The 25,594-nt window shown below is 41.0% G+C and overlaps 2 protein-coding genes and 1 long non-coding RNA gene across 10 annotated transcripts in view; 1 reads left to right on the forward strand and 2 right to left on the reverse strand.

Annotated features, from left to right (window-relative positions):
- Positions 1 to 2,246, reverse strand: part of HPS5 (HPS5 biogenesis of lysosomal organelles complex 2 subunit 2) — a 44,788-nt gene extending 42,542 nt beyond the window's left edge. Inside the window, exons 1-2 of one of the 6 annotated variants that reach the window (XM_039533582.1) lie at positions 1,852 to 1,923; positions 685 to 817 (exon numbers count right to left, since the gene is read on the reverse strand). The gene's annotated coding sequence lies outside the window, so the exon portion shown is untranslated. Of the gene's footprint in view, positions 1 to 684; positions 818 to 1,847; positions 1,994 to 2,113 lie in introns of those variants that run through there. The other 5 variants (XM_039533581.1, XM_039533586.1, XM_039533580.1 and 2 more) reach the window with 5 other exon arrangements.
- GTF2H1 (general transcription factor IIH subunit 1) overlaps positions 2,055 to 25,594 on the forward strand; it is a 42,669-nt gene continuing 19,129 nt past the window's right edge. The window contains exons 1-9 of one of the 3 annotated variants that reach the window (XM_039533589.1): positions 2,055 to 2,205; positions 7,416 to 7,584; positions 9,635 to 9,827; positions 13,752 to 13,914; positions 14,675 to 14,768; positions 17,568 to 17,717; positions 19,177 to 19,256; positions 20,796 to 20,926; positions 23,534 to 23,621. In XM_039533589.1, the coding sequence (XP_039389523.1) occupies positions 7,431 to 7,584; positions 9,635 to 9,827; positions 13,752 to 13,914; positions 14,675 to 14,768; positions 17,568 to 17,717; positions 19,177 to 19,256; positions 20,796 to 20,926; positions 23,534 to 23,621 (1,053 nt within the window). In that variant the 5' untranslated portion in view covers positions 2,055 to 2,205; positions 7,416 to 7,430. Of the gene's footprint in view, positions 2,206 to 2,287; positions 2,592 to 2,948; positions 3,064 to 7,415; positions 7,585 to 9,634; positions 9,828 to 13,751; positions 13,915 to 14,674; positions 14,769 to 17,567; positions 17,718 to 19,176; positions 19,257 to 20,795; positions 20,927 to 23,533; positions 23,622 to 25,594 lie in introns of those variants that run through there. The other 2 variants (XM_039533587.1, XM_039533588.1) reach the window with 2 other exon arrangements.
- The window catches only part of LOC120402968, a 63,517-nt gene continuing 48,400 nt past the window's right edge, over positions 10,478 to 25,594 (reverse strand). Inside the window, exons 2-6 of the long non-coding RNA XR_005597391.1 lie at positions 19,700 to 19,864; positions 14,639 to 14,762; positions 13,645 to 13,925; positions 11,725 to 12,061; positions 10,478 to 11,467 (exon numbers count right to left, since the gene is read on the reverse strand). This is a non-coding gene — a long non-coding RNA (uncharacterized LOC120402968). The remainder of the gene's footprint in view (positions 11,468 to 11,724; positions 12,062 to 13,644; positions 13,926 to 14,638; positions 14,763 to 19,699; positions 19,865 to 25,594) is intronic.

The raw sequence follows: 25,594 nt of genomic DNA on the forward strand, positions 1-25,594 counted from the left end.
GATACTGCAACTGGAAGGTGCCACAGGATTCTTTGCTGCTTCTACAGAACCAGACTAACACGGCTACCCCTCTGATACTTGGATCCATACAAGCATAAGGATCCTTCTACATGGATCCGACTGCAAGAGTAGGGCCCTAGTTTGTTTTATGAACTTAAACTGAAATTAATTTAAGAAATGTTAGTCTGTTTGATAAGCTACAATTTGGTTATTCCTAAAGGTAAATATCTGATAGGTTTACAGTCTCCTGTGCAATGTAGGCCCAGCCCACAGACTAAAACTGAATTGATTTAGCTAAAAATCAATTTTGAAGATCAATCTGGGTAAACCAGTGTAAATCACTGCATTGGCACACTTAAAATTGATACTACATATAAAATAAGTTGTTAAAATATGCATGTTACAATATCAAGCACTCAAAGGTTAAAAAACACCAAAATTAAGGTAGCCCGTTCAATCTTAACTCAGCTCCTTGTGCATGTGCATTATGATACACCCTAACTACATACAACAATTTCCACAGGACCCATCATTCATGCATTGAATGGGATAGCTATTCAATATTTTTATCTTCATCCATCAGTTTGGGGTCTCATGCATTATTTCCTGCACACCACCATCCAAACCTTGCACTGAATAAAAAAAATGGCAGTTTCCTCACAGGCTTTTTTAAAAATAACTTACCTTAAGTTTTTATATTGAACACACTATACGTCATTACAGTCATTGGGAGGGCGGGCATTTTTAGATCCACAGCACAGACTTCTACCACTTAACTGGCAGTAGCAGCAGACTGTTATTTACTGAGGACCAGCCACTAGAAGGATAAGACACACACTTTGACAGTGAGTTGCAAAGATATTTGCTGACAGCAAAGAAACACTGGGACTTCTGGAATTCTTGGGTCTGTTCCAGGATACGGAGAGGAGCATCTCTAGTGGTTACAGACTATGACATTTGTTGCTGTTTATACATTTTAGGGGAGATTTGGCCTAATAAACAAAATATTCTAATCCCACTCTAGTACATACAGTAGCAGATTCAACAAATCACACCACCCACACTTGGAAAAGGATAATTTTTCTCCCATCTGCCATAAGCTTTTGACAACTGTTGGAAGGGGCTTTGCCATTCCTCCCCTCCTTCAGGCTCTTCTGAAGATGGGATGGGGAGTGCCCCAACTTTTTCTGAAGATCCTCTGAGGATACCTCCAGTACTCATGTCTACCACCCAGAGTTTCCTCAAGCTGTAATTGAAACTAATATACATGTTCCTTCATTACTGCCACAGTAAGGAACCTAACTACAAGAGTCAGCCCATGGCTTTCCCAAGGAGCAACAGTGCCACTAGCGCTGTCTGCCGGCAGACTCAGGTCAATCGGGGTCACCTTCTTCCCCGCGCGTATGTTTCACCCATGTGTACGTTCACTTTTAAGCTCAGACTGCAAGCACTTTGGGCAACAGGGCCGGAGCGGCTTGGGGAGACTCTCCCTGCTGCCGCTCATACTAGCAACAACAACGCGGAGCCGCCAGGACGGGAAACCGAGAAGCTACTTCCAAGTTCAGGCTCCCAGTCTGCAGAGGGTGGCTCTCGCCCGCTGGGGTTTGCTGGCGTGGGAGTGCCAGCTGTGCAGTGGCGCCCAGGGGAGGCTGCCGGGGAACACGGCAGCCCCTGCGAGAGCCAGCACTGCCCAGGCAGGGGAGCTGGGCGCCAGTCACACCGGGGATCAGGAGGGCAGGAAACGGATGGGACCCGCGCACTGCAGCCTGCTCGGTCCCCAACGCTGCTGCTCCCCACCCCGCGCCTCCCGGCCGCCTGCCCAGCTCCCCGCGCCCGCGGACACTCACCCACCCACCGAACTCCAAACTCGCCAGCTCCGTCAGCTGCTTCTCCAGCCCCGCCCCCACGGCACGTGATCCTTCCCCCGGCCACCTGAAATACGTTAGCTCGCGCGCGCCCGCCCGCGAAAAAGTGCGTCACACGCACACAGCTAACCCCAGGTCACGTGACGGCTACGCTCTTTTCACCCCTCCCCCCTCGGGCGGTTGCCTAGGGAAGTCCCCGCCCCCCCTCAGCGCCGCGGTACCCCGGAGCGGAACAGACGGGACCTAACAGGCGCAACGAAAGGGAAGGAGCCGGACTCCTCGGTCTTCGCGGCCGGGTGACCGGGATGGGAGGGACCGGACGGTGGCGGCCGCGTTATTGGTACCCCGTCATCACCCCCCTCCCGCGCACTGTCATGGCGACGGGAGGGGGGGGGAGAGGGAGAAGCCATCACGTGATCTTGGAGCGTTATGGTGGCGGGGAGAACCTGTCATGTGACAGGGAGGTGTCATGGCGACACCAGTCTCCCCCGTCACGTGACCCGGTCTCCCTCGGTGCGTCGCGGGACTTTAGCTAGTTCCGGTCACGTGCCCCTGTTGCCCAGCTCCCTGGCCGCCCCATGGACCAGGAGGCGGCGAGACCCCCCTAGTAGCGGCACCGGCAGCGGCTGGACTTAGTGCCCAGCGTCACCCGCCCCTCATCCCGCCGCGCCCGTACCCGGCGGCAGCAGCCAGCGGCGGCCTGGGGCCTGAGCAGCCGCCCGCACGGTAGGAATCTGGACGGTGTCCAGGGGCTCGGCGGAGTTTCGGGGGGGATAGCGGGGGGCGGCGGCGGCTGCTCCCCGGGCGGGCGCCCGTGGGGGAGGGGATGTGCTGGGCCGGGGTCCCTGTGCAGACTCCTGGAGGGGAGCGAGGCACGCAGCCCTGCGAGCCGGCGTTGACAGCCCAAGAGCACAACGTGTTCCGACCGCCCCCGGCCCCCGCTGCTCCGGGCTCCCCAGCTATCGCCGGGCTTGTCCTGCCCTGGTCGCTGAGCGGGATGCGGACACAGTGTGCTCCGGCGTGGGGGAGAGGGTGCAGCCGGGTTGAGGGAATGACAGGGCAGACTGGGTGGGAGGGGACCCAGGGGCTCGTAGGTGCGGTGGTGTCAGGAACAGGTTCCTTCCTCTGAGGTGGGACTGATCCAGCAGTGCATAACGTGAGGGAATGTTGCCCTGCTGACGGTGCCCTTCCAAATGAGGTAAAACCAAGGTCCTGCTCGTGTGTTTGTTAAAGATAAAAAAAAGCCATTGTGTAATGATCAGGATTTGATGCCTGATGGTCTGGTTGGAACCCAGCTCAGATAGTCATGTGCTTCACTACAATATATACCTTGATCATGCAAGCTGCTTTATGCAGGTGGACTTCTGAACCTCTGCAGAGCCCCCTGTGGGTGTGAAAATCTGCTTGTGTGGAGCAGCTTGTAGGTTCAGGTTTAAGTTACAGGTCTGTAAATATTTGTGAGGCTTATCGTCTTCCTCTCTCTCTCCCTCCACCCCATTTTTTTCTTAAAAGAATCAGTATCCCCTTTTAGACCTTGTTGCCATGTGTTTTGACTGACATGGGTCTGCTCACATCTGTGTGCTGTACTGCTATTAGCACAGTGGAGCCTGTTCATCACTCAATACACTATGCTGCCAGTGCTAATAAAAGCACTATTGTGCAGGAGCATAGAGGGCATCAACAGATTGGGTGATCTTTTCTGTTTGGTGTATACATGAGACACTGAAACTTGGGAAAGGGAGGGATAAGATGAAGTTCTGGAACAAAAGGTTAAGGAAGGGGAGAGATGGAAATGTCACCAGTAGTTGTCCATCCTTCAGCATTGCTGTCTTTCCATAAAATCCAAGATAGTGAGAAGTACCAAAGAAGGCAGGAAACTACAGTATTCCTTTCACTTGTGACATTGAAACTGTAGCTGAAATGAAACTTCAAGATTCAGAGGTTTGATATTGGAAAATTTAGCTGGAGATTACAGCCCATAGGCCTATATATACAAAGTAATTTAAAGGCAAAGAAATAATAGCACCACTTTCCTTTTTCCAAAATCTAAAAGAAAATTCCACAGATTTAAGAAGAGGTGGCATCTGCCATGCATTCACATCTTAGTTTTCTCTCTTAATTAAGCAAGTAATGTGTTGTTTCTTCTAGTCTTACTGCAACTAAAATACTACATTAGACTACAGATGCTTCTAACCATGCTGGGGTCCAGACTTGTTGTGTATACAGGCCCAAAATTAGGTTCCAGAGTTCTTCAGCTTATCTTGCTTGTCTAATCAGAGCAATTTGTAGTGCTCTACCCTTCCTTACAGTAAAATGACAGATGAGAACCCTTTCCTGTCTACCTGTCACAGAAGCCTAGGACCATTTCAAAACCCATTTTTGTCTCAGACAGATCGGGACTATTAGCAGGGGTACTAGTGTCATCTCTTCTCTGTCCAAACCCCACTTGCCAAAGCAATCCATGTGTGAGGGGAATGGGTCAGATCTCCTGGTGCCACAATGTTACTTGGCTACTCTAGAAGAAGCAGAGAACAGGAATGATAGGGGAGAGCTAATTAAAGAGAAACAAAGACGCCAGGCTAAAAGTAGCTGCTAGCTAGTCTCTGCTGCCTGACTTCATCCACCAAGTAGGGAAATGGAAGTGGGTATGTTGAAGATCCTTTTCCCCACTACTGCTGTCCAATCTTTGCTGGGCTCTTCACATCCTGCATTTACGCCTCCTGCCCCAGTTTCAAGGGGAATATTCAGAAATGGGCTGGGAAATAAACAACCCTTGTAGCTCAGTCTTCCTTTGTTTTGGTTTTTTTTAACCCACCACTTATGCTACAGGATGAGTGGTGTCAGCAGTCATGTACAGCTGAAAGTTTCAGTCCCACGAGAAGTTTTGTGCCTCCTCCACGGTGTTCTACCCACAAGTTGGAATCACTGATTTAGCTACATGCACTTTGGAAATTTTACCTATTTTGTTATTTCAAAGGCCCTGTTGCAGAACGCAAATGTTCAACAACATAACCTCATGTTTCGTAGATAATTACTGTCAGCGATAGCAAAAACCTGTATCTAACAAGTTGTATTTTCATATTGCTTAGTACATGGCATGTAAAATCCATTTACCAGTCTTGAGTGGGGGTCCCTAAGCCATCAATTTCTGCAGAATTTAAGCTTTTAAATAAAACTGGGTTTCTAGCCTTCAGGGTTGCAACGGTAATTTTTCAAATTTGAAACAAGTGTAAACTGACAAAGAGCCATCTTCCTGAGTTTCAATTAGACAACTCTAATGCCTTTGCTGCTAATTTATAGTTTTGCTAAGAAGCAGCAGATTAAAATTAACAAAACTTGTCAGCTTGACAACAGTAGTTAAGACCCCTGGGAGCAGTAGTGACACTGTCATGAATCATGTCACTTTTCACAGTGCTGCTGCAGACATTCAATAGAAAGTGCACCCCCAAAAATGGAGTCTGGGGGGTTGGATAAAGTATTGGGGAACTTTTCCTCCCTCACAGCAGCTAGAAAGCTTTTAAATGATGGAGAAGACAAAAAGTGTCTTCTTCATTCAATTAAATAAACACTTATCTAGAGATAATACAAAAGAGAGCCCTCCCACCAGCAATTAGAGGAGAAGCTGTTGGATTTCTATTTTAGTATTGCCTCATAACCAAACTGGTGGAGCCATTTTGTCTTGTTAGATAGTAGATGTATAGTATTTTTTTTTAAACCCTGATTAGTGAAATATTTTGATTCTTAATGCACTGTGTAAAGAGGACTCTGGGTTCTCTTCCCTCTCCCTCCCCCCATCTTGGATAATGTTTGCTACTTGTGAGTAGTTTGCAGACAGTTATGTCAGAACTGTCATCTTTAAAGTGCAGTTATAACAGAGCAAAAGAAGTAGCAATGACCAAAAAAGAACAGAAAAGCACTGAAGTAGTGCATTCAGTTTCCCAGACAATGGAACAAGCCACTTGTGGGATATTATGCATTCAGAAGCTGCATACTGCAAAGTACTGTGCCAGAAACATTAAGTCTTTGTTAGAAAAACCAGTAACAGCTGATATTTTACCAAGTATTCTAGTGATTACCACAGTTTTGTCACAAACGGGCAGAAATCATATACGCGCCCAATAAGGCAGCATTAAAGTCAATAGCAAACCTGTTGATTTGGTTCTGGATCAAAACCTAAGTGCAAATACATCTTACTACTAAACATCTTCTCTCATAAATATTGTACTTAACACACTTGTCTGATTGCTCAGCTTGGAAGATTTTCACTGAGCAGAGTGCTGGTCATTACTAATTATCCATATAGACGTTCAAGTTTAAAACAATCAGATTTTTATTTTCAAAGTTGTACAGTATTTAAATTCCAGGTAAAAAACACATCTATAAGTAAGAATAAATGGATATGTATATTGGTTTCTGATCCCTATTCTTAATACGTGGTAAAATATGGTACAGATGTTCTTTTAAAGTATCCATGTAGATCTTGGCAATTAAAACATAAAAAAAGTAAATGTGCATATTCAAAGTATTGAAAGGATTTCTAAAACTACTTAATACACTTGTAGCAAAGTGAGGAGGGGGCAGTAAAGTACATAGCAAATAAAAAAAACTGCAGGAGTAGGATGGGAATAAAATATTTAAAGGATATAGTACAGAAGGAAACTTGATGTCATTCTGATAGGAATGAAATTTGTAGTGATGGAATGTAGTAAAATTTGTATGTTACTATTTATCTGTTCTCTTGAGAAATTTAAGATTGGGAAAACTATAAAGGAAAAAAGACATTGGCACTCCCGTTATCCTTCTTCCCAATTACGGAAGGGCTTATTGATGTCAATGACAAAACTCTCATTCTTTCTGTGGATGCAAGATTAGATCCTGAGTATTTTTGGAACAAAATAAATAGGCCAGTTAAAATTATGATTGTGTCTGAAATCTCATTCAAGTCTTGCATGGTAATCAGTGGATCGTGCTGAAGGAAGGGGAAAGTAACTAGTTCGTCTTTTTACTTGGGAGGTACAGTTGCAAGAACCTGTAAGTCTACAATACTTTCGTCCCTCTCCCCTTCCAAGTAGTTTTAACATATAAAGTTCCTATCACAAAAGGAAAGCACTATGAAATGCCACCAGGGATTTGGAGTGTACACGCTCTCTGAGGTATAAGCGCTCTTCACAACTTGACAAACCGGTAAAGAAACATAAAAGAGAAATAGAAAATATAGGAATTAGATGAAGTGTAGGTGTAGCTGGAGCACAAATAGGATTGGAAAAGAAATCTAAGTATAATATGGCTGTGGATTATTATATTTGTATGTGACTGTTTTATTTAATCTGAAAAAGTTTGACTGCATCTATAAAGTGGAGCTCAGAGTGTTTGTCTGATAAGGCTTGGACAGTGACTGTATGCTGCTGTTAGTTTACAGAATAAGTATTCAAGTGCAAATGCAAGTTTTGATGCAGTGAAACAAGTTGGAATACTGGAAAAAAATCTGTCAATGGAAATACTGTACTAATTGCTATTGAATTAACTAACTGTACCATGTGCTTTTAATAGCACCTTATAGCCATCATGGCAACATCATCTGAGGAAGTGTTACTGATAGTAAAGAAGGTACGTCAAAAGAAACAGGATGGGGCTCTCTACCTTATGGCTGAAAGGATAGCATGGGCACCTGAAGGCAAAGACCGATTCACAGTCAGCCATATGTATGCAGATATAAAATGTAAGTGAAAGCTCTTTCTATTGCTCTTGTATGCAAATTCTTAGTAAATATTTAAATAAGATTCAAACCTTATTTTACATGTATTAGGCCAATTTGGGCATTTCGTTAGATTATTCTTTCTGACAAACATGAGTGGATCCAGAAGTAAATTGCAGGCATAGAAGATACTGCAATTCAAAAGTTTTTCAGGTGTTTTTAATATAGACCCCAAATTTCTTAAATATTTCTTTCATTTTCCCAATTTGCTAGCAATCTCTGCAATAGCTTGGAAGCAGAAATATGTACTGTAGTCTAATGGAAAATCACCGAGGCCATATGTCTTTTTTGGGGGGGATACAGGATTTATGGGGTCTAAGAGGGAACTGCCTAACCCAGGGGTCAGGCAACCTATGGCACGTGTGCCAAAGGCAGCCCGAGAGTTGATTTTCAGTGGCACTCACACTGCCTGGGTCCAGGCGGGGGCTTTGCATTTTAATTTAATTTTAAATGAAGCTTCTTAAACATTTTTAAATCCTTGTTTACTTTATATACAACAATAATTCAGTTATATATTATAGACTTACAGAAATAAACCTTCTAAAAACATTTAAATGTATTACTGGCACGCGAAACCTTAAATTAGAGTGAATAAATGAAGACTCGGCACACCACTTCTGAAAGGTTGCCAACCCCTGACCTAACCTATTTTTGGCTAATTAGGATGTGCATCTAGCTCTGTGACAGTTTATTCTATTAAAAACTTAGCTCACAGTTAGGTGTAAATTGATTAAAGTTTAGTAGAGTTATGTGGCGTGATGGTTTATTAGACTAGCCTCTCATCTTTGGAAATCTAGATTAAAATCTGATATACAGTGGGGTCACAGCTGAAAATAAGTTCATTCATATCATCCGTGTCCTCAAAAATTACTTGACAGTTTGGCTTGACTAGTAATATTGTTCAATAAACACCCACAACTGAAATAGTAGTGTGCTGTAAGTCAAAACTGAGTTTCCATAGTGCCTGCTTGTGCTGTGCCTGCATCAGATTAGTGCTTTCTGTCCATACTCAATACTAAAAACACAAACCCTTGCAAATTGCATACATCTTTTTCTGTCTGTAGCCCTAGAACATATGCTATCTAAATTCATATAGGATTGTTACAACATTTTTTAAAGTTATGTGCTGCTGTTAATCAATGAGTCAAAACTCTAAAATGCAGTGCTCTCTAAGAGATATCTGCTTAATAACCATTTAGAAAGTCTGTTCACCTGTTTTATAGCTAGAAGTAGTGTGAAGATATTATCCTCTCCAGCTATTGAGCCTATCATAGCACTTACATATTGTAGTTTAGAAGACTGGAGGGGGAGGTATCAGTTCTTGCAGACATTGAGTAAATAGAGTAATGTTCTCTCAAATTCCAGCCTTTACATCTGTTGGCATAGAGAGAATCATAGGAAGCTGAAAGATGCTCCCTTTGTTGTTTGTGGGCTCAGATCTTGAGGTGTGGTAAGGCAGCTTATGCTGGCTTTAGGGAAGCAGTGCAAATAGGACAATGCCTCCATGTAGAAGCAGGTAGATATGCACCACGGGCAGTGTAGATCTCCCATAGTTGGTCCTATATCTACTTTTTCTCAGTGGCTACAGGAAAAGAGGAAGGGCTCAGGCATCCTTATGCCTTAGTGAATTCCATCTGCTCTAAGCAGCGCCTTGGGGCCATTGCTAGGCCCTGCAATTTGGAGGGACCTGAGGGCTGCTCTGAGTTTTGCTAGAAAACTAGCAAAGCTGGAACATAAAGGTGACCAAGGAGTACTCTGCTGCAGCTTAGGATCTCGGCCTCTCAGGATGTCTTTGGTTGCAGTGGGGAAAGTGAGACGCAGCTTTTAAAGCTAACCTGTAAAGGCAGCTGCATGCTTCACTTCCAGGGCTGGAAGAAATGTGCTATAATGCCACCAGTGTGGGATATCAGGATTTAATGGGATGATGCAGACAACAGCATATAAATGCTTTGGGGAGAAAGTTTGTTACATAAATGTACTTGTATCACTTATTGCTGTTCTTTATATTTTCTAGGCCAGAAAATCAGTCCTGAAGGAAAGGCTAAAATTCAGCTACAACTGGTACTGCATGCAGGGGACACAACCAACTTCCACTTCTCTAATGAAAGCACAGCAGTGAAGGAGCGAGATGCAGTGAAGGACCTTCTTCAGCAACTGTTACCCAAATTCAAGAGGAAAGCAAATAAAGAACTTGAGGAAAAGAACAGGTAAAGTGGCAGGGGAGAAGGAGAAGATCTTCAAAAAGGAATCTGTCATTTCCCCCTCTCTAATTACAACATAAATGTTTCTTGTGACTTGTGAACAGTTCTTGAGCTATATTGCTGTAGCACAAGAGTGCTTGTTGTGTTCTATTTCAGTAAAAATCTGTGGCTTTAGATTCTGGTGAAATTCCTCTGAACATGTTTTCATGTTACAGGACTTACGTAAGCAAGCCATTTATTTTTTTAAAAGCTTTGTGGCTAACCTGTTACCTCATAAGGATCAATGGATTTCAGAGAGAGAGACTAGAAATTACTTCCTTCTAGCAGACAAGCGGAGCAAGATAAATGATGCACTGGAATCTATTCATTTTCTCCCCAACTCTGGACTACAAATACTTTTTCTATCCAATCAGTTTCCTTCCTAAATTGAACATAGCTATGCCATTTTTCTAAATAGACTTGTGTTCAGCGGGGTGGTAAATAAGGCTTGAGTGCACAGTTCATTAAATATTACAGTATTTTTAAAGAGTAAGAACAGTTGTATAATTTCGAAGTATTGGAAAACACTCTCCAGTTTTGTGTTTAAAAGAAACTTATTTGAATTTTTCCTCATGGTATCCATTTAGAAAGGACATGATGGAGGGTTTATAGGCTAGAATTTGCTATTTCATTAGTAATTAGGCTTTTTTTTAAACTACCCATTTCTAAATAACCTTCTCAAACTCTGATTTCTGTCTACTTCTGTAGTATTTCTAGATTGGAATTTCTGATAGGTAACGTGAGAATATGAGTAGGAAATTCTTCAACTGTCTTGACATAACATGTGAAGTGCAATAAATGCACTGCCTACAACAAAACGAAACATAGGCTATTTGAGTTCTTGTCTGTCTGTCTATATATATATATTCTGCTTGCTGAGCGTGTGCTTGGACTGGAGTCTTTTTTGGCCAGCATTGTCCTTTGGAGCTGCACTTGCACATTGAGTGTCCTTGTACCAAGGACATGAAGGGCAGAGTGGGTCCCCCTGCCACTCAGTTCCTTCTCACCATCCATAACTGCAAAATGGAGCTTCTCAGTGTCCAGGTCTCAATGCTACCTTTTTCATAGTCTATATATAATTAGTGCTAGGATAGTTACTTGATTAGTTTGGAAATTTTTACCTTCCTTATTTTGATTCCCTCGCCCTCCCCGAACCTCTGATCAGGATGTTCTTGTCAGTACTGAGGATTAAATTACATGGCTTTAAGTATTGTCCCTTTTGCCAGGCAGCAATTCCAGTTAACAGTGGGCATCCCAGATTCCTTTTTGTGTTGGAAAGGCTCATATCTCTGACACAAACTCACTGTGCGAGTCTGTGGTTGGGAGAAAGTTGCTGTCAGAGCTCCTCCTCATGGCAGTACACAACATCGCAGGGGTTCTTCCAGTCCCGCACTTCCTTTTGTAGGCTGATCTGTTCTGCAGTGGTCGTCGTCTTCGAGCAACCTGGCGCTACGGCCTGGTCACACTTAAAGTTCAGTCTCTCCCTTGGATTGCAAAGGTCCAACCAGAAGGTCAGACTAACAATTCTTCTGCCCCTTTTGGGTTACTCTTCAGCCCACCTTCTAGATTCTGTTCTCAGCCCCTTCTGGGCCACCTTTAAATTAGGGCTGTCAAACAATTAAACAAATTAATTGAAATTAATCAGTTTTAATCACACTGTTTAAATAAATGGTATTCTATTTAATATGTTAGGATGTTTTGTACATTTTCAAATATTGATTTAAATTACAACACAATAAAGTGTACAGTGCTCACTTTAGATTATTTTATTACAAATATTTGCACTGCAAGAAAGATAAACAAAATAAATAGTATTGCAGTTCACCTCATACAAGTGAGACTGGTGCAGGGAGGCTGAACTCACCAGGCCTTTGTTCTCCATGGGGTACCCCCAGAGCGAGGGGCCAGTCGGGGGCAGTGGAACACAGAGGGGGTAGTCCCCAAAGCAAGGAGCCAGCCAAGGACAATAGGGTGTAGTGGGAGGTTGGTCCCCAGAACGATGTTCTGGCTGGGGGCAGTGGGGCACAGCAGGATCAGGATCCCTTCCTTTCTACCGGAGCTGGGATGGGAGCCACTTCCTCTTCTCTCCTCTCCTCTTCCTGCCCTCCGGAGACAGATTGGGTTACTGCACCTGGCCGAGCACTGTAGGGTAACCTCCACAGCCTATGCCTCCTTCCCCTCCCAGAGGTATGCAATTAATACTGTTAAAAATATTAACATGTTAATTTTGTTTTCAGTTAATCACAGTCATTAACTGTAATTAATTGACAGCCCTACTTTAAATCCTACCCTGTGGCTGTAATACAGCACTGATTTTTAGGCTGCTTTTCCTGGAGCCATTTTCATAGTAGGGTTCCCCCACCTAGTGTGTCTCATTCCAAGGACCTCCCTGCTTCTTGCAGACTCATAGCTCAAGGCCTCCCATAGGAGCTTAACTTGCTCCCTGTGGTTCTTTATCCCTCCAAGAGTTTCTTGCTGTCTGTGGCCTCGGGCACAGCTTCCTTTCCAACTGTTCTCAGAGCTCCTCCTCCAATTCAGGCAGGGCAGACTCCCCCCTGGACAAAATAGGGAAGACCTCATACTTATGCCAAACAGAGACCATCATCTGATACCTTCTTTCACCAGAGAGCCTCAAAGCTTCAAAGAACAAGGCAGCATTTTCAAAGAAGGAGCTCTTCTGCCTTGGCTATAACTTCATCCCATTCTCCGTCCATATCTAAATGATTATTTCAATGGGTTGGTTGAGAGTCACTCTGATCAGTCTACTGGATCAATACCCTTCCTTCTTGTGCCACTCTAATTTACGCTGCTAAATAGAAAAGATCCAGGATTTGCTGTGAACAATGTGAATTACAGCCTATTGACTACCAGCTCCCTCCTGTTTTGGATTGCTTGCTTGCTCTAAAGAGTTTGTGACCGTTGATTAGCTCTGTTAGAGTGCACCTCGTAGCCCCTTCTGCTTATTACACCTTCCCCACCCCCCATTTTCCCACCTCCTTGTGGTGAAATTCCTTAAAAGCCTTTTATATGTTTTTCCATCAGTAAGGAAACCTCCCAGTCCATAGGACCTTAAAGTGGTTGTGGCATACTTAATGCTCTTCCCCCTCCTCCCATTTGAACCCTTAGCCCCTTGCTTGACTTAGCTATGAAAACATCCTTTTTAATAGCTTGGAACAGGAGCATGAGGACACTCAGGGTGCATGTGCATCCCCACTGGACAGTGCTGGCCAAAAGACTGACTGCGATCTCAACCACGTGGGCACCAAGAGTGACTATAGATTGACAATAGCTTTCAAACTCCAGTTACTATAAGGCAAGTAACTTCTTTCTTTTTGTGGCCACCATCTTGTATTAACTTCTTTCTAGAGATCACCATTTTTCCCCATTAAAACTATCCCTCGTCCAGCAGCTTTGTTTCTGTTTGGGGCTTGTCTACACAAGGACACTCACAAAAGTTAAGATGAATCAACTAAAGATATGAAATTAAAGTGCATAAATTAAAGCACATTAAACCTGGGTGGACTCTTCTTAAGTGAGGATTAAGCTTCAGCAAACTACGGCCATTTTACTTCTGAATGAGTGACTACACAGGGGTTTAATGCCTTTTAAACTAATGCTTGTGAACTTCACACCTTCAGTTGATTTTTCTTCACTTCCCTGAGTGTCCCCATGCAGACAAACCCTTAGTCTCTCCCCTTTGGCCAATATGAATAGCAGTACTGGCCTCAATATCTCACTTGTACAACTAATTATAACTTATTTGAGAATGCTGTGCGTTTCTTACCTCGCTATGATCTGTTCCCTTCAGGAACCCATATGACTTATTGACATGGAAATCCTGCTGAATTAGTGTGGAATGTTTCAATTTTATTCAATACATTCTTTTACTAGAATGCTGCAAGAAGATCCTGTTTTGTTTCAGCTTTATAAAGACCTCGTGGTGAGCCAAGTAATTAGTGCTGAAGAATTCTGGGCCAACCGTTTAAGCTTGAACGCTGTGGATAATTCTGTGGCACCTAGTAAGCAGGATGTGGGCATCTCTGCAGCTTTTCTGGTACGTTTGACCTACATAACATAGGATGGATTTTAAAACAAAAACATTTATTTCTTAGCTAGACTTTCTCTGTAAAATGTGGATGAATTAAAATTGAAATTCCCCACTTCTAAACAGGAGTATTCATTGGCTTAACTTCTGAGGCTATGGAAAGATAGTCTCCTTGTCAGTGCAGGATTGTTCTCTGCATATACCCTAAAGTGTTCTGTCTGGTCTATTTATAAAAGTCATGAGAAAAGAGGTTTCCTCTATTTCCTGTTACATTTCCATATTCTGCTATACCTCCATCTGAAAGATTTTCCCGATAACCAACCTAAATTTTCCCCTTCAATTTCATTCTCTTACTCCTTGTATGATACTTCCTCTGCCCTTTTTCTTTATACCTTCAGGTATTTGTAGGCTATCATTCACCCTCCCCTTAAGAAAAGATTAGCCAAGAAATATGTGTGTATTCAGTCCTTTTAATATTTATTGATAAATCATTCTTCCCACCTGAAAAGACAATTTTGCAGTGAAAGACATTTGCTGTGAGCAAATAAATTAGTGTCCTTAAGGGACAATCAAAGCTGCTCTTCATTTTGTACTGTGGCTTAAAAAAAAAACTATCCATTCTGCTACTTCTGTTTTTGTTTATATAGATTAATTCTCTCTTACAGCTATCGTAAATGTGGGTTCACATATCAGTTTTAACAAGGTTTTAACTCAACACATAACAAGGTTTTACCCAGTTTATGACAATATTATTATGTTGTTCCCGTAGGCTGATGTTCGGCCTCAAACTGATGGCTGCAATGGTCTGAGGTATAACTTAACTTCAGATATTATTGAATCCATATTCAGGACGTATCCTGCAGGTAGGCAGAAAAATCAATACATATGTGATACAAAGCACTCTAAGTTGATTTTATTATGTTTTATCATTGGAAGAGTAGAGGGTTAGTGCTACACTTCTTTCTGTTGGTAAAACGTGCAGGGCTTCTGCACACTCCCTCATACTCTCTTCTGCACTTCTTATATGGTCTTCCTTCCTTCCTTCAGTGTGTTTTTTTTTGTTTGTTTTTTTTTGTTTTGGTAGGTTCTGGAAATATATTAAGTAGGGCTGTTGATTAATCGACGTTAACTCATCTGATTAACTCAAATTAATCGCGATGAAAAATAATCGCAGTTTTAATCACACTGTTAAATAATAGAAAACCAATTGAAATTTATTAAATATTTTTGGATGTTTTTCTACATTTTCAAATATATTGATTTTAATTACAACACACTATACAAAGTAGACAGTGCTCACTTTGTTTTTATTACAAATATTGGCGCTGTAAAAATGGCAAACAAAAGATAGTATTTTTCAATTCACTTCATACAAGTACTGTAGTACAATCTCTTTATTGTGAAAGCACAACTTGCAAGTGTAGATTTTTTTATTACATAACTGCACTCAAAAACAAAATGTAAAACTGCAGAGCCTACAAGTCCACTCAGTCCTAGTTCTTGTTCAGCAAATTGCTAAAAACAAACAAGTTTGTTTATATTTACAGGAGATAATGCTGCCTGCTTCTTATTTACAATGTCACCGGAAAGTGAGAACAGGCATTCACATGGCACTTTTGTAGCCAGCATTGCAAGGTATTTACGTGCCAGATATGCTAAACGTTCATATGTGCCTTCATGCTTTGGCCACCATTCCAGAGGACATGCTTCCATGCTGATGATGCTCATTAAAAAAAAAAATGCATTAAATAAATTTGTGGCTGAACTCCTTGGGGGAGGATTGTAGGTCTCCTACTCTGCTGTACATGCATTCTGCCATATATTTCTTGTTATTGCAATCTCTGATGATGGCCCAGCACAAGTTGTTCGTTTGAAGAACATTTTCACTGCAGATATGACAAAACTCAAAGAAGGTACCAATGTGAGATTTCTAAAGATAACCACAGCACTCAACCCAAGGTTTAAGAATCTGAAGTGCCATCCAAAATCTGAGACGGATGAGGTGTAGAGCATGCTTTCAGAAGTCTTAAAAGAGCAACACTTCAGTGCGAAAATTACAGAACCCAAACCACCAAAAAAGAAAATCAACCTTCTGCTGGTGGCATCTGACTCAGATGATGAAAATGAATATGCATTGGTCCGCACTGCTTTGGATGGTTATCGAGCAGAACCCATTATCAGCATGGACGCATGTCCTCTGGAATGGTGGTTGAAGCATGAAGAGACATATGAATCTTTAGTGCATCTGGCACAAATATCTTGCAATGCCGGCTACAACAGTACCATGCGAACACCTGTTCTCACTTTCAGGTGATATTGTAAACAAGAAGCGGGCAGCATTATCTCCTGCAAATGTAAACAAACTTGTTTGTCTGAGCAATTGGCTGAACAAGAAGTAGAACTGAGTGGACTTTGTTTTATTTTTGAATGCAGGGGTATTTTTTTGTACATGCACCTCTACCCTGATATAACGCAGTCGTGGGGAGTCAAAAATCCCTACCGTGTTATATATGAAACGCCATTATATCAGGGTAGCGGTGGCAGGGCTGCAACAGTGATTTAAAGAGCCCGGGGCTCAGGCTGCGGAGAGCCCCAGGCCCTTTAAATCACCGGTGGAGCCCCACTGCCGCAGCCCCGGGGTAGCGGTGGCAGGGCTCCAGCGGTGACTTAAAGGGCCTGGGGCTCCCCACAGCAGCTGGAGCACCGGCCCCTTTAAAGCGCCGCTGGAGCCCCGCTGCTATCACGCTATATGCGAACCCGTGTTATATTGGGTTGCGTTATAGCGGGGTAGAGGTGTAATTCTACATTTGTACGTTCAGTGTCCATGATACAGATTGCATTACAGTACTTGTATTAGGTGAATTGAAAAATACTATTACTTTTGTTTTTTGCAGTGCAAATATTTGTAATAAAAAATATAAAGTAAGTACTGTACACTTTGTATTCTGTGTTGTAATTGAAATCAATATATTTGAAAATATAGAAAATATCCAAAACTATTTAAACAGTATTGTATAGTTTAAGAGTGCAATTAATCGTGCAATTAATTTTTTTTAATCATGCAATTAATCACGATTATTTTTTTAGTCGCTTGACAGCCCTAATTTTAAGGCTTGAGGCTGAAAAGAGACTCTTGAATTATTCAGTTTGCTTTGCCTTTAAGCCATGAGTAAATGTTCGTGCCCAAGTGTCACTCTCCATTTGAAGGATTTATTTTAACTACTCTAAAATTTTCTGAGAGATTGTTGGTAAATTATCTGATTTACAAATGCTAGATTGGACCCTGATACTGACATTAGTTTGAACAGTCCTGGATGAAAAAGAACCAGTCCATCTTGGGAACAACAGGGAAGGATTCCTCTTAAATTACTAGACTTCGGACATTTAAAATTTTCCAGAGGTGCCCAGCTATACCATTTTCAAAGTTTATATGCTATTGGTGTTTGTTTCCAATACATTATAAGCATTGTTGGGCATGACAGAACTTGCATTTGTTGCATAAATTGCCATCTTTTTAAAATCCAAACTCCTTATCTTTTTAGTAAGTTGCGTGGGTTTATGCCTATTCAGGATAAGCTTTGGTCATTTTCCATCACACACTGACAAGTAAAACAGTATCTTGAATTGAAAAATAGCTTATAAGCACTTTGATTTGTTTGCAGTACAAGTGAAATATGCAGAAAATGTTCCACATAATATGACAGAAAAAGAATTCTGGACACGATTTTTCCAGTCTCACTACTTCCATCGAGATAGGCTGAATACAGGCTCAAAAGACCTCTTTGCTGAATGTGCCAAAATGGATGAAAAAGGTAACCTTTTGTTTCTCTGCAACAGGTGATTGTGGTGTTAGGCACAGTATACTGAAACTTCAAAATTAATTAAAAAAATAAAGCTAAGTTTTTGAAAGCCACATTAATCAGATAAAACCAACATTCTCATTTTTAAAAGTAATGTATTTGTCCTGTTATTTGATAAATGCTGCAAGATGTCAGGAGCCAAGACCTATGATGTAATCTTTGGACAGTGTTGATCAGGCTGAATGTTTATATATTTACAGTATCTGATTATGGAAGACATTCCAGGTCCCGCACTAAAATGCTTAGAAACAAATTAGTGCTTAAAAGATGCCAGCACTAGAAATTCCTTTTATGCACCACTCATGCAGCATAGATAATGTCAGTGAAAGCTTCCTCATAATGTACAATCAAGGGGCCTTAACCGTACCTCTGACAGGTGGGCATAGTTTTGTTCACGTGACTATTTATTTATTCTGTGGTGTCTCTGCTGAGACTTGCAACAGATGTGGGTTTTGTGATAAATCAGTTCTCTAGAAAGTGGATAAAGATTTGGTTTCTTTCACAGGCCACTTTAATATGTTCTTCTTTTTACTGACCATCACAGTTCTGGGCCATATTTGAAACAAGGATCTAGAGGCGAAAGACTTCAATTATATTCTGAAAATGTCATCTTCTCTTGATGCATGTGTATAATCCATGAATGACACACACATATATGGAGAGAAGACTAGATCCTTTAATATACTAATAAATATTGAATGCTTTTCATTCTGATAGTGTCCTTCATCTGACAATCCCAAAGCAAACAAAAGCCATACATCATCAGATGGGTAAAGTGATGCATAGAAAGGTTAACCATTGATTAATTACTAGAAAATGTTTGGAATTGTGGGGGAGGGGAAGTATCTGGAACTAGTTAGAATAATTCCTGCAATAATTTTCAAAAATACAGAGCAAAAGACTGACTTTAATGATAGATGCCGTAAAGGGCTGAAAGTTAGTGCACATAATAGCACTTGGACACATGCAAAACCTTCTGACACTACCCTTTTTCCCAATCATGGAACATATTCAAAGGATTTAAAAAAAATTATTGTACTTTTTAGAAATACCTGTGTTCTAAAATAGATACAGCCTTGGTTTTTTGATACCTGTAGTGTTAAGTTCACTGGTTCCTGCAAACCCATATAATCCAAAATGCATCAGATATCTTACATGTTGTTTGTTTAAAGTTTAAACTACAAATTCAAGCTTAGCAACCACTAGTGCTGTTTTAGAAATAAATTTTCCTGCATGTATATTGGTGTCTAATAGTAATTTAGTACTATATGTTTAAGAAAATTATGGAATCATATTAAGGTACTGAAGTCCAGATAACTTTGAGGGTTATGCTTTATCAACCCTGAGTGACAGATATTCTCGTTTAGATACTACTTTACAAGAAAACAATTTTTTTTTTTTCTTCTCATAGGGTTAAAAACAATGGTGTCTCAAGGGGTGAAAAATCCACTGCTAGATTTAACAGCCTTGGAGGATAAATCGTTAGATGAGGCAAGTACAGAGACTTTAAAACAAAAAAAACAAAAAAGTAAAAGTTCCTACACTTTAAAACTGGATCACCTTATCAGCTTAAAAAAGGACCACAAACAATACTAAAATACAACTTTCCACTGAATAACTTCTGGTGCCCAATGCTAATTTGTCACTGAATTTCTCCTCTTTGTGGTGATGTTCTGGGTCTGATTCTAATCACATCAGTTCTACACCAGTGTAACTGCACAGAGTTACTTCTGCTATACATTGGGGTAGGTGGATGGAGAATCAGCACTTGTATTCTCAGTCTGTGTGCTATGCAGCTTTTCTTTATTCTATGGTGCTGCATTACGTCAGCTGGCTTCCTAAGCACACTGGTGTAAAAATCTGACTTTGCTTCTAGAAGCATTCTTGTACAGCTTTTTCATTTTAAAATAGACATCCCCTTATTTAATCCTTACCACTTAGGGGCTACCCGGCATTGGTAAACAGGAATCCTTCAATACAGAAGATTGAGTTCAAAGCAGGGCTTTGAAGCGGAGCCTGGAGCTGGAGCAGCTCCGGAACAGTGGAGCTGCAGATTTTTGCCAGGAGCTGGAACGGAGCTGGAGCACAGCTCCAAAGCCCTGGTTCAAAGTGAAGATAAATATAAAAGTTACCACATTTTTGGTCAAACGTATTTACTTAAAATGAAGTTAAAACTATATACATTTCTTCATAGTAATTTAAAATATTAAATACCAAATAGTTTGCACCACACACAGCATAAGACATGTTTGATAGCTCCAAAGATACCATTGACTTAATGGGTAGAACTGAAGAATTAGTAGCTAGAATCAAGAGTTCAAATTAGTACAGCTTGATATTGTTTTACAGGGATATAAGCTGTATCCCCAAGAACTTAATAAAATTTAAAACAAGATGACAGATTTGGTGAATGACATTCCTATTCATTTGTTTACTACTGAAAACGTAATAGTCCTTGGCCTGCTGGATTTCTATAAACTTCTGTAAGAATTTGGTAATTGCAGCTAACAGTTTGAAAATAAAGAATTCACATTTATACATAGATTTACATGTTCAAAGTGCAAAACAAACATTAATCCTCTCAACGTCCCTCTGAGGTTGGGAAGAACTATCCCCAGTGTACAAATGGGGAAACTGAGGCAGAGGTGAAGAGGTCACACTGCACGTAAGCAGTAGAGCCAGGATTTGGACCCTGAGGACTCCCAATACTATGTATAGTCCTCTAGACCACACTGCAATGCTGTTCATGGAAAATAGGGAATAGACTTATAGACTTGAAGGACAGAAGGGACCAACATGAACATCTAGTGTGACCTCCTGCACATTGCAGACCACAGAATCTCACCCACCCCCTCCTGTAATAGACCCCTAACCTCTTGTTGAGTTACTGAAGACCTCAAATCGTGGCTTAAAGATGTCACGTTACAGAGAATTCACCATTTACATCAGTTTAAACCTGCAAGTGACCCATGCCCCATGCTGCATTTAGTTTGGAATAACCTAACAAACTGTTAATTACTTTACTTGCAGGGTTATGGTGTTTCCTCTGTGCCATCCACATCAAACTCCTCAAAGTCCTTAAAGGAGAGTAGTAATGCTGCCATTATAAAACGCTTTAATCATCACAGTGCCATGGTCCTTGCAGCTGGGCTCAGAAAACAGTAAGTTTCAGCACAGAAAAAAACTCTTAGAACTGGTGAATAACTCAAACTTTAAAATTTTACAGATGTTATCTTGAAGCCTGTTGAATATTATGATCTAAACACAAATCTGATAGCGTGGATTCCATTTTTACTTTTAAAATTCCTTTCAGTGTACAAGGCCATGCCAACCACCAAAATTAAAGACGTGTTGTTTTTGCACTAGGTGGTGTAAAATATTGCAGGCTGGAAATACCTTCCTATATTCCTCTTCTATACTGAATCTCAAACATGGATTTTTTTTCATGTTTTATTAAAAAAAAAAAAAGTGCCTTGACTGATTCACCTTAGAGAATATTCGACAACCTCATTCAAACTATAGCCTAAATTAAGGCCTAGAAGGCTATGAGTGCAGTGAAATTGGTCCAGTTTTGCCATGCAGAGGGATAGATTGGTTAGATGCAAGGACCTCACATGGAGTTCATACCACCTGCACATTGAGCATAGCTCTGTAGGGGCTTCCTATACTGCAGCGTTCAGGAGGAGGGGACAGAAGAGCCAGGGCAACTGGGTCTACTAGTGCAGATCCACAAGCCAAACCTTAGAGATGCGAGGTGGCTCAATTACAAGTCTGTTGCAGTAGTGGCTGCTGTGCAGCCCAGGAAGGATTCCTTCTCCACCGGAGTCCTGCAAAACTCACCGAACTATAGTCAACTTATCCAACCTGTTCTTTAGGGGGAACATTTTTCCCCTTAGTACTTCTATATTTGCTCATATGATGTATTTGTGTTTTCATTTAAATGGAATGCTGTATCTTAATAAGCCTTTCTGGTAGGAAACATTCCATCCTCCAAAACTTAGATTGCTCCTTTCTACAAAATGCACAAACTGGATGTTAAAGCACCTTTACTTTCCCGTCCTTCTGTTTTGGCAGTACTTCCTCCTGTATGTGCACAGCAGCAGTCACGATTAGAGTGCCAGTTAGAGGGAGAATAGTAACTCTCATACTGGCAATGTAGAATGCCCAGCACTCCCACACGCCGGACAAGTTTGTGTGGAAGTGGCAGTGCGGTGTTGGGCAAGACTACTTCAGTGTGATACTACAGATGATGATGGAGGCAGTGGATGCAAAGCTTAGAGAAGACCAGGATTGAGGCCCAAGAGAGCCTATGTAGAGCAGATATTTGCACTAAGTACCCTCATAGAAGAATGTATAGAATGGCAAGCTGCCCTCCTTACCTATTTCATTGATTTTCAAAAGGCATTTGACAGCCTGCACAGACATATATCGTGAATATTCTTCAGTCCTACTGCATCCCAGCTAAAGTTGTCAATATCATCAAGGCCATGTACAGAGATAGGAAGTGTTCTAAGGGGGAACAACCAGACAAGAGTGGTTTAACGTGGAGAGTGGCACGAAATGAGGGCCGCGTTTTATCACTGCTGTTGTTTGGCATGTCATAGACTGGAGAACAAAGTAGTATATTAGCAATACAAAATAGCATGAATAGATGGTAAATGCCTAGAAAGCCTAGATTTTGCCACTGCTAATATTGCTGTACTGAACAACACCCTTGAAAAGTTACAAACGAATACAACCTGGCAAATACAGCATGCCAAGCAGAACTCAAAACAGACATCTGCTAAAACAAACATACTAGAAACCCAGACATCAAACAGTAACATCAAATTTTGAAGGCGAAAACATCAAGAAAGTAGAATAGTTCTACCTGGGCAGCACCATAATGGCCAACAGGGACCTCAAGAAGGATGTAACATTAAGGATAGGAAAGGCATTCAGAGCATTTATTAAACTTAATGTATGGACATCTAAGATACCCAGAACAAAACTGGGAATTTTCAATTCAAACCTAATCTGTCCTAACATATGGCCTCGAGAACTGGAAATCCATCAAAATGTTAGACAGAAAACTAGACCCCTTTGAAAATAAGTGCCTATGACAGATCTTGGTCATTTGGTTGGGAATACTTGTTTACAGGCAAAGATATATGAGAAATCAGCCACTTGTCCCCAACAGAATCAGAAGGAATAGCTGTGCTCCGGAAACTAACATGGACTCCCATGTGAAGATGTTAAGTAGAAACCAGCTGGTATGAGGAAACAAGGGTGTCCAAGAGAAACCTTAAGAGAAACCCTTAGCAGGAAAGGCAGAACAGTAGATCTCAACACCATAGGGCAGATGGAAGCAGCAGCAAACGGCAGAGTAGTTATTGCCCTGTGTGCCAACATTGGCACAGGAATGATGTGACGTAACTGCATTAACAGTAGCACACAACGTGTGTGACTTAAGTTTTAGTTGGCAGGAGGACTGCTTCACTGCACTATGGTTCTGTTACCTCCCTGTCTATATCAGGAGTACACTATTTTTTTCTTTGTGCAGAGATGAGGAATCCTATCCCCATTGCCAGTCATGAACAAAATACTGACCCATTTTAGAGTCACACCCATAGGTCAGTCATTTAAGTGCAGACCTTTTTGAAAGAAATAATTTGGAATTAAATATATTTTGAAACAGATTAATCTACTACATGTCCTCAGTCTAAATGTCAATCTCCCACAAGATGACTTGTTTTTCACTTCCTTTTAATACTGTATTTTATTTTAAGAGAAGCACAAAATGATCACTACAGTGAGACCAGCAGTATGGATGGAAACTCCAGGGATTCAGATTTCTTTCAGCCACCAATAAAAAAGGTATGAACAATGTGAGTTTGCCACTGCAATTCCTGCTGAAGTATTGTACTGCAAACAGCTGCATTAAGCATCATCTACTTAAATGTATGAAGAGTGATATGAATGTAAAGTATGAATTAAATACAACAGCCTTAAGATGAACATGTTGTTGACAAAGAGCTCTTTAGTTATTTAAATGCAAATAACTTTAATTGATAATACAATCTTCCTGTTAATTTTTTTTTTCTTTCACTGAGTGAACATTGACATTTTTCCCCATACTTTTCTAATGGATCTTAAAATGCATGTTCTGTTCATTGTGTGGTTGTATTTATGTATTACCACTGTAAGTGCCTGAGCACCTGTAGGAGACTATCCAGGCAAAGAATTAAGATAGTAGTAGTTGCAACCACAGCATGGAATTAATATACTGAATACATTGGGGAAGGAATGCACACTTACTATGTATTAGTAAGCAGAATGCTAATTTGATACTTCAACTTAAAGGGTTGACCTTGCATCAGAATCATTGTGCTCAACTGAAAATGAGTTTCAAATTTGATTGATTATTGGTGCACAAAAATGAGGCAACTATAGTGTTTCTCTTAGATTACTGGAATTATGTAAAAATTGCTAAGAAAATAGAATGTTTTGAATGACTGTGTACTGCAATCCAAAAAGCTAAGGGGGGAAACTCCACTAACTTTTAGCCTTTGCACATACACTTCCCCCAGCCCCCTAGAATTACTTGAAATCCACACAAGTAGCAAATGGTTTTTAGAAAATACGCGTTGTAGCTTTTGGGGCAGTCACTAGCTCTGACTTCACTGTATGGATGAAGAAAGCAAGAGATCTCCAAAGCAGTTTTCATTGTATCATATTTAAGTATACTACTGTTAAGCAGGGGGTTGGACTAGATGATCTCCTGAGGTCTCTTCCAACTCTAATAATCTATGATTCTAATGCTCCTTAATATTTTCTACCACAAATGAACACCTTATTTAGCTACATATCTGCACTGGCTCTAGGTTTAAATTCCTTCACTAAGAACATTAACCCTGTTCCTTCCTCTTGTATTAAATAACATATGCACATAAACAGAGACTACAAAAGGGTTGTTTATCTATGTGTATGCTTTTTTTTTAATGAGGTGGCTCTGATTATTAAAAGAATCCTGGTCAGGAGCTGCAGAAAACGTAGTAAAGGCCACTAGTACTAAAACAAGTGTGTGAACATGTTTTTTGAAAAAGGGAGGGTGGCGGGGAGCTCGGCACGTGGGATTTCAGTAGAGAATTTACCTAAATATGGCTTCAGTCATGTTTTCCCTGTTCATATATTTGTAGAGCAAGTGAGTTTTACTGTCACTTCCTTCAAAACTGTCAGACAATCTTTGACAAGTTTTTGCTTTTACTAAAATTTCTCAAATGCCATTTAAAAAAATATTTGTATAACGACAATGATTTTGGAATTCTTAAACATTTTAGTTTTTCTTGGCTTCTGTGCTTTTTTAATTTAAAAATATTAGAAATAATTTTACAATAGAATTTGTTACCACCAGAACTTCCAATGCATTTAAACACTCAGCCCAATTCTGACGTCCTCTCACAAGCATTGACTCCAATTATAATTGTTTTATGTTTTCAGAACTGACCAGTGTTATTGGGTATCTTAAGTTTTGGGTGCTCAGTTTCAGACCCTTAAAGGGACCTGACTTTCAGAAAGTGCTGAGTACTTGCCCTCTGAAGACCTGGATCCTTTAAGATGTCAGGTTAGATACCCAAGAATGCTAGTGACGTGTAAAATTAGGCCTGTCTGTTTGTGTAAATGTCTTCAGGATTTGGCTGAATATATTGGCTGAGATCATAGCACAGCGTTTGGCCACTTTGTGCTGCGCTACTGTGGGAATCTTAATCACAGGGCCAACAGCCTTCCATGGAAGAAAGACCCGTGTATATGGGGGTAATCCTCTTGTGACATAGAGAAAATACCGCAGT

Source organism: Mauremys reevesii, linkage group 4, assembly GCF_016161935.1.
Source record: "Mauremys reevesii isolate NIE-2019 linkage group 4, ASM1616193v1, whole genome shotgun sequence".
Lineage (NCBI taxonomy): Eukaryota > Metazoa > Chordata > Testudines > Geoemydidae > Mauremys > Mauremys reevesii.